Here is a 14,557-nt window from a genome sequence, read left to right on the forward strand (position 1 = left end):
GTGTCTCACGTTACTCTGGTAGAAATATGTATTTTTGAAGGCACTCAATTCCTACTGGATTTCAGTTAGAATTTCCATCCCATATTCCATCCCCCTTCTCCTCCTTTGAAAATTGTAATGGTGTCTATGAGAGGAATCTAAATATTTGGAAAGTAAGTCTGCCTTAGGTAAGAGGGAGGATGCAATCACAACGGACAAAAGGACTGAGAATTAGTCCTGATGAAGGTAGAGGGTTCGGCACTTGAACTGACAACAAAATCAATTTACTTTGTTTGATTTATATTGTTTTTCCTCCAGATCCTCCAGTATCTAATGCAATTAAGATAAACTTGGAAGGCTGAGAGAGGCTGTAAAGTATGAGCAGCTGACACTTCTTTCATATGACATATGATCACTTCTTTTCAGGTGGAAATGCACCTGATTTCTAAAGAACAGCTTTGTTTTTTCAACAAATTCTTCTTTCTGGGTGCTCTTCAGTTAGATCTCCATGCTGGGTATATATGCAGATTGCGTTCCTCATCCTGTTGTCTCAGCCTTGTGATGTGTTCCCAAGTGGATTAGTGTGACTATAAATACTTCACAGTCTTTACAAATTTTATATGCTGCTTTGGATGTGATTATTGGCAGTTAAAATGAGCCTAAGACATTAATTGCAGCACCAGAGATGTTTGGAGCCTGAGATGAATTTTGGATGAATTTTTTGGGGAGTTTGACACAAAGCATTTGTCTTTCTGGGCAGTGTTAGATGTGTTACAGGAATGGCTTCCCCAAATCCTCACACAGTTGTTCGACCTGTAGGAGTTCGTTTGCTTTGTGAATGAAATGATTTGGATGTTTTAAACAACTGGCTTGGGTACAAGCAGCGGTTTAGCCAAAGCAGCAGAGCTCTGCACAGGCCTTAAAACTTGCTACTGCCACTGGCAAGGGGTCCTGCTAGGGCTTTGGGTTGCTGCGTCCAGCTGAAGTGCCTGGGCTGTTTTAAAAGCTGCTTGGGGGAGCTCTCTCCTGTGCTGCTGTCCCATTTGCCTTCGCAGCCCCACGTTTTCCTAGTGAAGGCTCTGCTTTTGCACGCTGCCGTGACTTCTGTCTGAGTCTGAGCTTTCTGCAGTGAGTTCTGCCCCTGTGCTTCGTGAGTGCTCCCTTATGAGATCTCACATCATTAAAACAAACCAAAAAAACTCACGCAGATAATTCCACAGCACAGCACCAGTCTTAATCCACTGAAATAAAAGTTGGAGATTGCTTTCGTATTTTTCTTTATTTGGGTTGCAGATGCTAGTTAATCTTAAATTGTTCTTCCAGTAAGTTTGTGGCTCTTGTAGCTCATCCTTGTTTCATTGTGCTTGGTCCCAGCCCGCTATCAGAACAATCCGTCAGCTCTGGGCAGACATGATACAGTTTTCTAAAGCCTGCAGAAGAATCTGTTAATATCTGTCTTTCAGCTTTTGAAACTAGCCAAATATGTAGTTATGAGCTGAAAATGTGGTTGCTTGAATAGTAAGGTTCAGTGATGGTCAATGCAAACTGCCAATTTCCAAAGACAAATATAGTGTGTTAGAAGCTATATAAAGTATTTGGCTGAAGGCTTTGTGTGCCAGCTCAGAGCTGGTTTCAGTAACAGACTATAAGGAAATGTGTTTAACTGGTCTGGAGTTAGTGTGGTCACTCAAGATTTCATGGTGCCTTTCACAAGCAATCCCAGAATTATGGACTTATTTTGGTTTGAATGTCTTCTGCTGTGCCAACCTCTGTACTTCCAGTGGCATATTTAATTTCTTTCTTGTAGCCCGGAATTATAAAAAAAAAAAAAAAAAAAAAAAAAAAAAGCTGATGTTTGCAGCACAGGAGCGCACAAGTTCAGCATTTGGGTAAAGCTGTTGGTCAAGGGATGCGTCGGGATCATTTTCAACGTATTTTTACTTTGAGATGGAAGTTACAAACGTAAAATGACGTTAGGAATGTCAAGCAAAATTTGTTGTCTGGATTAGGTGCTGTTGCTTTGTTGCTGTCTGTGTTTGTTGCCTGTTCAGATGAGTGTCAGGAAGAGATTTTGGAGTTTGTGGGGATTCTTGCAAAGCCATTACACCGCTGCCTACCTGACCGATAGCCAGCTAAGCTGAGGTCTCTGTTCCCTGCACCCTTCCCTCCAGCTCCCTTGCCCTAACCCTGCTTGTTTGAAGAGGCTCACAGAGGACAGTGGAGGGTGCAGAGTGTGCGTCTACAGCTTTTATTTCTGTGTAGGCTCCTTGGAGCCTTTGGTTCCCCATCGGCAGCAAGCAGCTGCTCCTGGGGCTCGGACACTAGCAAGTGAATTGGAAGCGGTTTAAAGCTCCACCAAGTGCTGCTGAAGTAGTGACTTGGCACTGTGGGGAGCGGGGCACTTCCAGGCCATTACGAGCTGCTCTTCTCCGTCAGCAGCTCATTCGCCTCCTGCGGCGTCTCTCGCTTTTTGGAACCACGTCAGTGCATTAGGGTTACAGCGGGGACTGCCCATGATGCTCGGCTCTTTGACATGTGCTTGGGCACGGGGCTCACAGCGAGGCACTGAGGCTGTCCCCATCTGTGGTGGCATCCCCACGTGTACCTGGGCTCGGCCAGGCTGTCAGCCATCAGGAGGCCACGCAGCTTCCCCAGTGCTGCTGCCTGGGAGCCATGGTGCCCAGTGGCAGCAGCCTCCTACGAGAGCTGGTCCTGTGATGCTCTGGAGGTCTGTGAGCAGCCAGTGAATCCCAGGATCACGTTGGTATCCTGAAATGCATGTGGTTACCTGCTTTAGTGTTATATTGTTATAGTAATGCTATTTCCTGATGAGGGCAAGAATCACTCGTAAACAGTTTTTCAATGGTTTGTTGTATTTTTTCTTTTTTTTTTCTTTCTTTTTTTTTTTTTTTCTGGTTATGAAAGGTGGTTCCTGCCCAGCAAAGTAAGTTCACCAGTGCAGAGAGAATCCCTGGATGCAGAGGTGGCAATACCAGGTTTCAAGAAACGGCTTGTGGGGAGTACAGGAGGCAAAGCATTGAGCAGAAGGGAGGTGCTTTTTGGAAAGTGGAGAGCTCTCCCAGCCAGGGCCAAGTCAGAGAAGGGGTGCTGAGCAGAAAGGACTCCCCAGGCATTATGATCCCTTGGGAATCTTCCAGGAGGCAGCCTGAGAGCTTGCTCCTGTACACAGCAATGTAGAGGGCGTTTGGACATTTGGGAGTGTTTTGTCTTCAGCTCACAGGGCTTGTTCAGTGTCACGCCTTTTATTAAATGCACACAGATTGAAGCCCTGTTTTCTTACACAAGAATAATAGAGAGGGTGAGCAAAAGCAGTCAGGAGGTGGCAGAGCCATGGCACTGCAGGCGGTTGTGCACAGTTGGTACAATGGTGCTGTATTATTAACAGAAAGCTCAACTATTTCTGCTTGTTGATTCATTCCATTTGACTCATCTCTGTGTGAGAAGTTCAGTTGTGGCTTAATACGGCCAGTGAGTCACCCCACCTCTCCCAGTCCTCCTCCTCCTCTTCACACTTCTCTCTGGATGGTGTTTGCTTTAGCAGCCACTGCGATGCGGTGCGTCTGCTGGCTGTAGGCAGAGGAATTCCAGGCAGCCGTGTCCGTTTGGTTTCAGCACAACAGCCCTTTCCCTACCACCAAGGTACTGAGTGTCTGATGGGTGAGTGCCCCTAACGCTGCCCGTCCTACTTATTTTACAGCACAGCAGAAGCTTCTTGGCTTGGGACAATCTGCTGAATGTGATCTTCACTCTTCTGCACCATTTGCCTGCCAGTTTTTCGTCCATCTTATCTTGCCAGATTGAGCCTTGAAAACATCTTGTCATGATTTTCCTTGTGTTCTCTCCTTATGAATCTTCTGCTGCTCAGAGCATCTAGCTTTGTATCCTTTCAGCCAAATGGAGAGATGAATTTACCATTTCCTCCATGTACAGAGGTCTGGAAAGCTTAATAGCTGTGATATGAAGGCCTGGAAATGGCTTTCTGAGCTGAAATCTGGCTATGGATACTTAAGACAAAAACGTACTAGCTCCAAGCTGTGCTTCCAACAGATAACCTACCTGAGCTAGCGTAGCACAGCTAGAGCTGATTACCAGCAAACCTGGGAAACTCCAAGATGAGGCTGCCTGTGGGGAGACAGGCAGAAACCCAAGGTAATTCCAAGGCTGAATTTTTACTTTTGCTCTCCTAAGGGCTGCTGCTGTAAGAAAACAGTTGAGCACAATGTGCATTGATTCTTACCAGACGCTCTACACTACAGTCATCAAAGCTTGTATTTCTGAGCTAAATCCGCTGTCATTTCAAGGTTGGTACTGTTATGCATCGAGGAGTTTTCAGAAATATTTTGAATACAGCAAATATGAACTGCAGACTTCTTTTTTTTCCATATGTTGTTATATCAGTAATAGTTATTTGTGTTGAGGTAGCAGGTGGCCCTCTGAGGCTCCATTGTGGGAGTCATTGTTTAAACAAATTAAAGCCAGTCACTTAATATCCTGCCTGATTCTGCATGCAGATGCTGAGCTGTCACTGCTCATCAGGCGTGTAGCAGTCAGGGTTGTGCTAACAGCTCAATATTTCCGACACGATGTACACGAAGACGCTGAGACCTGGGCCACACACATCCTTATGTCCTTACTCATTGTTTAACTCTGTCGTTACTTCAGTGTGTGCTGCTGCATTCGTACAGGCCTTCAGGTACCAGGGTACTCAGTGGTCTTGTGTATCCTGTCACCGTGCCGTAGCACCTCCATATCTGTGACACGGTTAGAGGGGACTGTAGCACTTCCAGTCAGAGCAGGGTGACTTTGGGCAGACAAAGCAGCCTCATTCTGCTTTCCAACCATGCAGCCAGAGCTAAAGCGGCATTCCGGCTTCACATTTTTGTGGTGGTTGTTTCTTTTGGCCTCAGAGTTTCAAGGATCTGGTGCTAATTAGCGAACTAAATGTTTGACTTTTATTCATGATGGATTCATTTATGCTTATTCATTCTAAGAAATATGTAACCGTGTGCTTTTGCCAGGCACAGAATCACTCATCTAACAACACAGTTCTGATCCACACGGTATTTCAGATGCGAGCGGGATGTATTTATACACTCGAGCTCAGAATTGCTCTGTAGATGTACAGATGTAGTCATCAAACTGTCTGTGTGGATGGGGGGAATACAGACCTGACAGAGGTGCGGAGGAATTATTTGCTGATTCACTCTAGTAAATTATTTTCCATCCTCTCAGTTTAGAGAAAAGAATATTCCAGAAGTTGAAAGTTCATTGTGTTGCTTCAAAAAATGCAAATCTCTTCATTGCTTCCTTCCTTGCAGAGCTTGGCCTGTTAAGACCTTACAGAATGTCTGTCCCTGCCTGTTTGTTTTTTTTTTTTCCATGACATCCTCTTGTCAGTGCCCCTTCTTGTGGCCCTTGGTGTCCCCCTCCTGGGATTTTCTTCTGTTTTGTCCCCTTTTCTCCCTGATGCCACCACCTCCTTCAAAACGGCCAAATGCAGTTGATGCTCCATTGGTGCAAGCCAGCGCTGGCTCAGCTGGTCTTGTTGTGGAGGGGTGTTTGTGGCTGCAGCCTTGGAGAAGTGGGATCCCTTTGTAGTGGCTGCTCGTATGAAAGAGAAAAGCCAGCAGATAGCCTGGGGACACACGTGGCTCAGGGACTGCTTGAAGCACATGCGTGACCTCCCTTGGCTCTCACAATTCTCCTGTCCTTCAAGACAGCGTGCCTCGGAAGGTGCCTGACTTGGGCTGCAGGGAGAGCTGCCAGGAGGAAAGAGCAGGGACAGGAGAAGACTTCAGTGAAATCATATGCAGGGAGACCCTCAGACTCCCCACAGAGCTCCAGAAGAGCTCCTTTTGCAAGCGTGGAAGCTGCCCCAGGCCTTCCTTTGGCTCTGGCTAAGATCAGCAGCCAAAATGGGGTCTGAATTCCAGAAACCGTGGGAGCTCACGGGGTTTAGCCAGCCAGATGCAGTTTGTTTCAACATAGGAGGGAACTGGCCTTGTTTTTATTTTCGCGTGTGTACAGCCAGTAGATGTTGCCCTGGCTAGGTCTGGGGACTTCACATGAAGAGATTTCCTGACCTTCCTGCCAAAGGCAGCCTCTGAGACCACAAAGCCTGCATTTTATTTGCTCTCTTGTATAGCCAAAAGATGGCTGGCTGTTTGTAAGAGTTTGATCCTTGGAGTGAACATTTGTGACACAGTCAGCCGCGGAAATTTCTGTTAGTCACTATTTTTTTTTTTGTTTGTTTGTTTCTTTTTTAGTGTACTTTAAATTCCTAGGCATTAAATGTCTTTATTAACATATCTTGGAAGCAATGTGTTCTGGGGAGTTTGATCTACCTAGAGATTTATTTATTTTTTTTTACTTTTTCCCCTCTGTAGGCTGTTCTTTATCCCACAGAGTGAGGGATGAGGGACAGTTTTGGAAAAATAAATAAATAAAAAAGCTTCAGACATAGCTTCAAGTCCCACGTTTCAGTTCTGGCATTGAGATAGCTATTGTTTCAGCCTCATTTTCCCTGCAATATTCAGACAGCTTAATTTGTTATTTTTTTCTCCAGACCTTTTTCAGGCCTAGGATGTAATGATTTCTCGTGAACATCTTGGGGACCAGAGCAGGATCCAAATACAGGAACACGGCAGATATGCAGGCCACTCTTGTGAAATTTTATGATTTCTGTAACTTATTTGTAGCGGTAGCAGCTGGTAGCAGAGTCAACTGGTAAGGTCCCAACGTGCTGGTCTCCTGTAGCAGAGGCAGTGCTTTGCTTGGTAAGCTTTCCAGGCATTCAGCGTGACCATTGCGATTCCACAGGCAAAGAAGCTCAAGGCTGAGTGATAAACATTTTGGGTCCTGTTGGCAGCCCTGCCGTTTGCCCTGGACTCCAGTGACAGAGGCAGAGACAGTCAGCTTGACTTTTATTCCTGTACTTGACTCCGGCTTCGTGACTCTGCTAGCGTAAGGCATGCCTGCTCTTCAGTGATAGTGGCTGGACGCTTCCTGCTGCTCTGCTCGTGGAGCTGTTTCCAAAGGCAGCAGAGCTTTCTGGTGTAACTCCCTAACTGCCTTTGGTTACGTCCGTGTTGATGTTAAGTGCGTGTTTCCCCTCCCTCCCCACTTCGCCAGCTGTATCCACGTCAAGTGGATCTGAGGGAGTCTCCTGCTGCTGGCAACGTGCTGGTTCCTCGTACCGTTGCTGGATGACTCTGCTGCTTCTGTTGCTTCTCGTTAGGAAGAGTGGAAGAAGATCCTCATTCCAGCTGTTTCCTGAAACTTCCCCAGTGTGGTAGTGTAAAGAAGAATTACTACATGGGAAAAGCACTGACTTATACCTACGCTGGTGCCAAGTGGTGCAGTTCAGCTGGGTCAGTTAATGTACATTCCTTTACAACAGAAGCAGTCGGGGCCCAAAGCATTGGCTGGGCTTTTGTGTGTGCTTAGTTCATGACTGAGTTAGTGCCAGTCTTGATTTGAGCAAAGTTCTCTTGCGTTTCCCCTGATTTGTACAGACCAGAAAATGCACTGGAAAAATTATGCTGTAACTTACTGTCAGAGAAGGGCTGTTCAGAAGCACTTAGTTTTTGGCAAACAGGTGGCTATTCTGCTGTCTGTGCTGAAGCAGACTTGCAGTAGGGATCCCTGCACTGACAGCAGCAGCACGAGGTTGTGCTAATAAGCTCTGCAGAGTAATTAGGGGCACGAGGGCATGCCCGAGACAGGTCAGTGTCTGCTGTGGGTGCCAGCCATTGCAAAGTGGGGCTGCTCAGACTTGAGCTGGGCATCCCGAGCTGAATACAAACCAGCACTGCTCAGCTGTACCTGCCCCAGCTTTGAGCTCACACAAGTCCACGTACGTACGCTGCAGAGTGCATTTCCACTCTGTTTTCTCCAGTAGCTTACAAATATTTTTTGTCTCGTATGCCCTTCCCCCTTCTTATCCTTTTGGCTTCTCACACAATTACAGACTGAGCCCGTGTGACTGTATGAAAGGCATTTCCTCCTGCTCCTTTTTTATTTTTTTAACTCAGCTTCAGCCCACCAGCTGCTTTCCATTAGTGTTACACACACACTCGCTGGGAGGGCAGCACATAATGCACTTCTGAATAGCAGAAATCCTTCAGAAGCAGTCAGAGGCTGCTCAAAGCAGACTGTAGGTAAAGAGAGTTCAGCACACTGGGACCTGTCTTCTGGCAAGCCTTCCCTGTGAAGCCCAGGTCTGGGGACCAAGCACGGTGAGGGGGTGTTGTCTGAATGCAAAGCGTGAAAGCTGGCTGTAGATCTCTTTATGTGAAAGGTTGTTTGCTCTGGATATCTCTTCAAGGGTAGCAGCTGAGTGGTTTCTGATGCTGTGGGGAATTATGACCCCTACTTGTTCCTGGGAGAGCATTTTTATTGATACTAAATACTGACAAGTTGCTTGTCTAGGCTTCCTGATCTGTGATCCTTTGAAAATGACCTTAAACTTTCCTAAGCTCTTCTTTCCGTAGAAATGACAGGATCAGTACTCATTAACTTTATAAACTTCTTCCCCACCCCTCCCTGTTATCAATGGAGGTGGCAGCAAGAGGCCTCACGTAAGCTGCTGTTTGTGCCATTCCCCTATTCCTGCTTGAAACAGCCACAGTTGTATGAGGCTCAGACCAGGTAGGGTTTGGAAAAACATCCAGCTGGCCAAAACTGGGGGCAGTTCATCCTAGAAACTCTAAAAAGTGTTGAGTGGGATCGGCTGTGCGAGGTCAGGTCCCAGTCCCACTGTCGTGTTGGGCAGGACCCTGCTTGAGCCCGGTTGGTTGTGGGATCCCACACCATTCAGCCTGTTCCCTGAACAGGGACCCTGAAGAGCAGCTTGCTCGGCTCGCTGCACAGACAGCGACGGGAGCTTTGGTTGTGGAGTTGGTGATGGGCTCAAGGGACATGAAAATTGAATAGAAACCTCGCTGGCTCTGCTGTTGCTTTGTGATTAGCTCTGAGAGTCTGTTCAGTGGGGTTGCAGAGGGTAAACCGAAGACAATTTTGCTTCCCTTACTTTCAGTGGGTTGCCAAGTCCATGGCTAGCCTATAGCGTTCCCAGGGAGGAAGCAATCAAGCCCATTTTGACAGAACAAAGTCCTCCAACGTGCCTTAATAAGACAGAGTAACAATTTAACCTGTCACCTTCAGCTGAAGAATGTAATGTGAATACTAAACCATCCTGCATCCTGTGTTTTTATGAAGCTCTGTGCTCAGGGCAGACGGGGGGCTTTTCTCGAGGTCCTGCTGCAGCTCCAGGTGTGTTGGGTGGGGATGCTGGCCACGGGCTTGTCCTGCAGGACAGGTGAGGGGCCTGCATTTCCCGGTGCTGACCCATCTTGCTGTGCAAAGCGTGTGTCCAGAAATCTGAGCACAAGCTTGGTTTTTGTAGCCTGGAGGAAATGGGTCTTTAAAATCTCCAGGCTAAAATGCCACCTCTTTCTCGTGGCCGCTTCTCGTTGTCTGTCTCTTGTAGGGTATGAAGATACTGAACGAATGAAGTGCCTGGTGGTATTGAGTCCTTATTTTCTCAAGCCTTTATTTGTTTGGAAGGCGACTGTTCAGGGGTCAGCATCTCCTTTGATCTCTTTTGCAAGGCCTTCCAGAAGGCTCGTGCAGAGGCATGGGACTGAACTGAAGAAACCAGAAGCTGGGGACGGAGCCTGCTCGTTGTGCGGTCTCCATCTCTTTGGTCTGATGCAGAGACAGCAAGGAGGCTGTGTCTCCTTTGTGAGGCTGAGCAGAAAGCATGTCTGTTTGTCTTGGGCCTCTGTCAAATGTGGGAAACTTGAGTGCTGTACAATGTTAACTTCCCTGCAGTCCTTAAATACGCAAACCGAGGAGGGAAGGGAGTTGTCTTTGCTGTTAGCATGTTTCCCCCCACGTGATACACTTATTCAGGTAATGTACTTAGCTGGGAAAAGGGAATAGTCAGACACAACCCGGCTTTGCATTTCTTCTGCCCAGCCACTGCCTTCCTGTAGAGCACTCTAAATATTTGTCCTGCTGCTCCAGATTGTAAAAGAGAGACAAGGTTATTTCTCCTGTTTCTGGAGTGTTTTCTCTTAGGACTTAAGAGTTGCCCTAATGAGTTGAAGAGCTCCAGGTGAATGTAACTCAGCAGGGTTATTAATGGCAGTGCTGTATGTATAGCAGGGAGCCCAGATCTATCATAAACCACATCAGTGTAGCAGTGATTGCTAACTAGGTCCTGTTGCCTGCTTTGAACATAAGGAAAGCTTTAAACTGTGGGAGCTGTATGCCTTTAAAGTACACATATGCCTTCAAAATGCTTGACAGCTCCACCACTGCTCTGCTGTGACTGCTGCCACCGAGGAGAGAGCCTGCTTTGTCCCTTGGTGGGCACCTTCTCCCAGCTGTCCTCTAGCATCTCCTGGCATGCCGAGCCTTGGAAATGCTGCTCCAAAAGGCCCCTTATTTCATCTGATACTTTATCACTAAAAATCGATGTGCATACAGCATCTGTTTAGAACTTCGTCTCGTGGTGCAGTGCTCCGGGGGAGCCTGCGGGGTGCACGTGGTGAGTACAGCTGATTGAGCTGGGCGGGCAGTATCGATACATCCCGACCACGCGCAGCGCTGCGTCTGTCAGCTGTCATTAAGGGCTGCAAGTGGTGGATGTCGGGGGTTCGATCCGTTAATGCCTGTGCACTCACATGTGTTCGTATTGACGAGGTTTTGTCCTCATTCTCTCTGCTACATTAATCCTCAGGCTAGGGTTTGGTGCCCAGAACTTTTGCTAGCTTTTCTCTTGTAAAATAAAGCAGAGTGCTACCAGAATTTGAAGCACTTATCTCAGTGCTAACTTTCCTTCAGGTACGTCATCATTTTAATGATGGAATTTACACTTGGCTGTAAATATTTTTTCTCTTCTTATTTCAATGCTTGTTAACTTAGAGCTTTAGGTCCTAAATGGGGGCACAGTTGCAGACTCGTGATGCACCCTCGCAATTGACACTTGACCTCCATATGCCCCAGAGAACTCAGCTATAAAATTGAGTTAATGCAGGAGCTGATTTGACTGTAAAGAGACTGCCTCGGAGCTGAACTGCTCTGCAATTATAGTTCTACTCGTATAAGAGATACACCAAATGGAAATAAATGCTTGTTGTAATAAACACAACAGTCAAAGGATCTCCAAGGACTGGAGGGGTTCTGAGTGAGCAGCTGAGATGATGGAGTAATTTAAATAAATGGAGAGCCAGCAAAAACAAAGCTGAATCTGAAATCAACATTTTGCCTTGCTTTCTTGTTATTGAAGGTAAGCAAAGCAGAAGCTAGAGGTGTGAATGAGCCAGAAGTCAGTCCCACTCGCAGTCTGGGAAAAGAAGAGCAAGTCTGGGGACTTGCCAGTTTGTCCTTGTAAATGTGCTGAGCACTGTCTTAATGTTTTATTTCAAATGCATTTCCCTTTCCCTAAGGATAAATCTAACAATATGCATTGTGTATAAAGTTGGGGGAAAAAATGGGTCCAAATTTCTTCTTCATACAGAGAATCTATGAGAAAGTCTGCTGATGACCACTTTAATCAAAATATGCAGGAAATGCAGACATTTCCATGGATAATTGATGAGACCTGAATGGAAAAAGGAGAAATGCTGAATGGTTATGATCATCCAAAAGGGAAGATCTTAAAAGTCTTACTCTTTGTTGCTTCTGCGTATTGTCTAACAATTGTTTCAAAGCCAATTGTTTCAAACCGCTGTGCATCTTATTTAACAAAGGCACAATCAGTCCTGGTCCCTGCAATGACTTTTTCATTGCCTTTTTTGCAAGGTGAGATGAGATTGTTTGGAAGCACAGTGTGTTAATGCACTCCTGTGTTCGCTGCCTCTAGGTGAGTTAAACCAGAAGAAAACTGCAGTCCGTCTGCTCCGTTTCTACCTAGAGGTCAGCAGCATGGCAGCAGGTAGTACAGGGCACGCTTCCTCTCTCTGCTTTCTTGCAGGAGCCCTGCCTTTTTCCTCCATGGCCTGCTACCTTTTTTTTTTTTTTACTTTTTTTTTTTTTTTTTTTTTTGACAGTCCCATTTCCTCTACACACCTTCTCTTTTAAGGTTATCTGAGGACTTGGGCTGCCCATGGACTCAGGGAAGTAGTGGTGCTCTTCGCCATAACAGATTACAGGTGTGGCTGATACAGAAGGAATGCAAGAGTTTGCTGACTGGCCAAGTAGGCACCTAAGCTATGTAATTTAGCAGTATTGTGCCACTTGAGGTGGAAAATAAACCATTTCTGTGCAAAAAAGGGGACAAGATTTGTTTGTGGGTATTATCATTTGTTTGTGGGGGTATTTTCATTTGTTTGTATGGGTATTCTCATTTCTTTGTGAAGATTTCTTACTCTTTAAACCCTGACATAGCACACTGGAACTGCTAACTATGTAAATGTATCATTTGGATATCTCCTCTAACAAAGGACAATATTTATGAGCTGCCTTGCTAAACTGTCACATTTCCATTGTTGCTTGACATTTGTACTGTAACTCTTGCGGTCTGCTGCCTAATCCCTTTGTTTCTGACAGACACCCGTTTAGGAGCCTTGGAAAATACAAAGTGGAGCCAGTTAGCATTGAATGATCTTAAAACTAGACCGAACTTTTGTTTTCATCGGGGAGGAAGATGATGCCGTCAGCTAATGTGGTTGATCAATAGACCTGCTTGCGATAAGGTTTCAAAGCTTGTGGCTAAAAGCTGATTGCACTGGAACCAAAATAAATTTGATCTATTGGTTTCCACAAATGCAGCATAGCCCAGAATGATGGTTCAGTGCTGATGCTTAACTAATTTTAATAATGCTGACAGGCTAGCCTGGTGCCTGCTGTAAGGACACTGTAATACATGCACCCTCGGCAGCAGAGCTCTTATTTAAGATGTTTTTTACAGTAGCATGGAGCTGTCAGTCTGTAGCAAAGCGTGTGCATAAAGACTCATTATTCTGAGGCTGGGAAGCATTACAGTCCTTGCTGGTCACATTTTCATGTAATACAAGCTTTGATCCCGGATTCCTAAAAAGAGAGAGGTACTGGCACAAAGTAAGACTAGTTTATTTGTTTTGGCTGGAGAAATAAGTGTCACTGAAAAATGTGGAAAAGGTCTGTGGCTCAGGTGCAAAACAAGTGTGCAAGCTGTGTTTGTGATGAGCATTTGGGAACACAGCAGCAGGGTGGGATCGTAATCTGTGAAGGTGGACGAAAATTTAACCAATGTTTTCATCTCTATTTCAGTGACTATATCATGGCTACGGGGCCAACAGACGTCATACAGTCACCTGAAACAGGAGAGACTGTTGAAGAGTGCACAGGTAAGCAGTAGTTCTCCAAATGTGGAGCTGATTTGAAAGTCAAGGTTTATTTTTTTCAAGCTGGGGGAAATGTCTGTGATGACTCGTTTTGCAGGTTTAGGTTTTTTTTTTTTTTTTTTTTTTTTTTTTTTCCTGAGTGGCATTGCCAGCTGGCAATATTATGAAAAGGACCCTTAATGCGCAGTACTGGAGGATCATAATGTGATGGAGGTTAGTATTTTCTGAATCTGCCTTGGATTTTCAAAAAATTAGGACATAAGAGCTTGAATAGCTGCTTGTCGTGCCTGCCTTGGTGGATGCCACAGAGCTGGGGGCTGAGCATGGTAGCCAACTGTTGTATTAGCCTCTGCCTGTGGGAGCTGTGAGTGCCCCTGCTGCAGCTTTATTCTCTGCTTCTGGCCACAGACAACCATTTGTTACTTATTCTTTCATCCAGTGGCATGGGCTGATGCAGGCACCCATGAGGGAATGGAATAATAGACAAGAAAGGAAAATATGTTACTTATGCCAGAGCTGTGTTAATTAAAGCAAATCCTTTTTGCCAGTGTTCAGACTTTTCTTGAGGAGCTAAGCAAGTATGAAGAATACCACAATAGCTGAAGCATTTCAGAAGTGGCTGTCATACCAGTTGATTTTTTTTGGCTAATGTTTCACAGTCATCTTCAATGTTTCAGTGTTTCAAAGACCAGCTTGCTTCATCCTTTAGAAATAGATTTGGCACCACCAGAATACTGGTACGGGAGAAAATCAAATAGCAAAGCAACTCTTAGTTGAACCCTGTGTGGAAGATGGATAGTGGTGAAGGAAGGGGTGGTGGATGCCCAGTAGTGGCTGGTTTCCTGAATTTATAACCTAGTTGATGACGTTGTCCAGTGCTACTTGGGACACACTGGTAATCTTGTGTGAAACCCAGACGTGCACGTTTTGTGCTCAGGTTTGGAAAACATTCAGAAAATGGATCAAATCCTGACCCTGTTGACAAGGAAGGCAGGAGATAGCTTGCTGGCTTAAGCATTGGCTCTAAAAAGACCAGGAATATTTCTGCCTCTAACTTGTTCTAATTGAACTAAACTCATCACGTTAAAAGCTGCTGCACTATTACTGAGATATTCAAGAAACACTTAACCAGACCTGGAAAAACCTATCTTGTTTTGTTGTTGTTTTAATTTTTGGAAATTTGTGTATTTCCCATGTAAGGTAGGATTGCATCATCTCTTCCT

The 14,557-nt window shown here is 45.6% G+C and overlaps 1 protein-coding gene across 3 annotated transcripts in view; it reads left to right on the forward strand.

Annotated features, from left to right (window-relative positions):
• The window catches only part of KIAA1210 (KIAA1210 ortholog), a 43,612-nt gene that overhangs the window by 1,144 nt on the left and 27,911 nt on the right, over positions 1 to 14,557 (forward strand). The window contains exons 1-2 of one of the 3 annotated variants that reach the window (XM_032196590.1): positions 3,614 to 3,657; positions 13,261 to 13,337. In XM_032196590.1, the coding sequence (XP_032052481.1) occupies positions 13,271 to 13,337 (67 nt within the window). In that variant the 5' untranslated portion in view covers positions 3,614 to 3,657; positions 13,261 to 13,270. Of the gene's footprint in view, positions 1 to 3,613; positions 3,658 to 12,896; positions 13,056 to 13,260; positions 13,338 to 14,557 lie in introns of those variants that run through there. The other 2 variants (XM_032196589.1, XM_032196588.1) reach the window with 2 other exon arrangements.

Source organism: Aythya fuligula, chromosome 13, assembly GCF_009819795.1.
Source record: "Aythya fuligula isolate bAytFul2 chromosome 13, bAytFul2.pri, whole genome shotgun sequence".
NCBI classification, from domain to species: Eukaryota; Metazoa; Chordata; class Aves; order Anseriformes; family Anatidae; genus Aythya; species Aythya fuligula.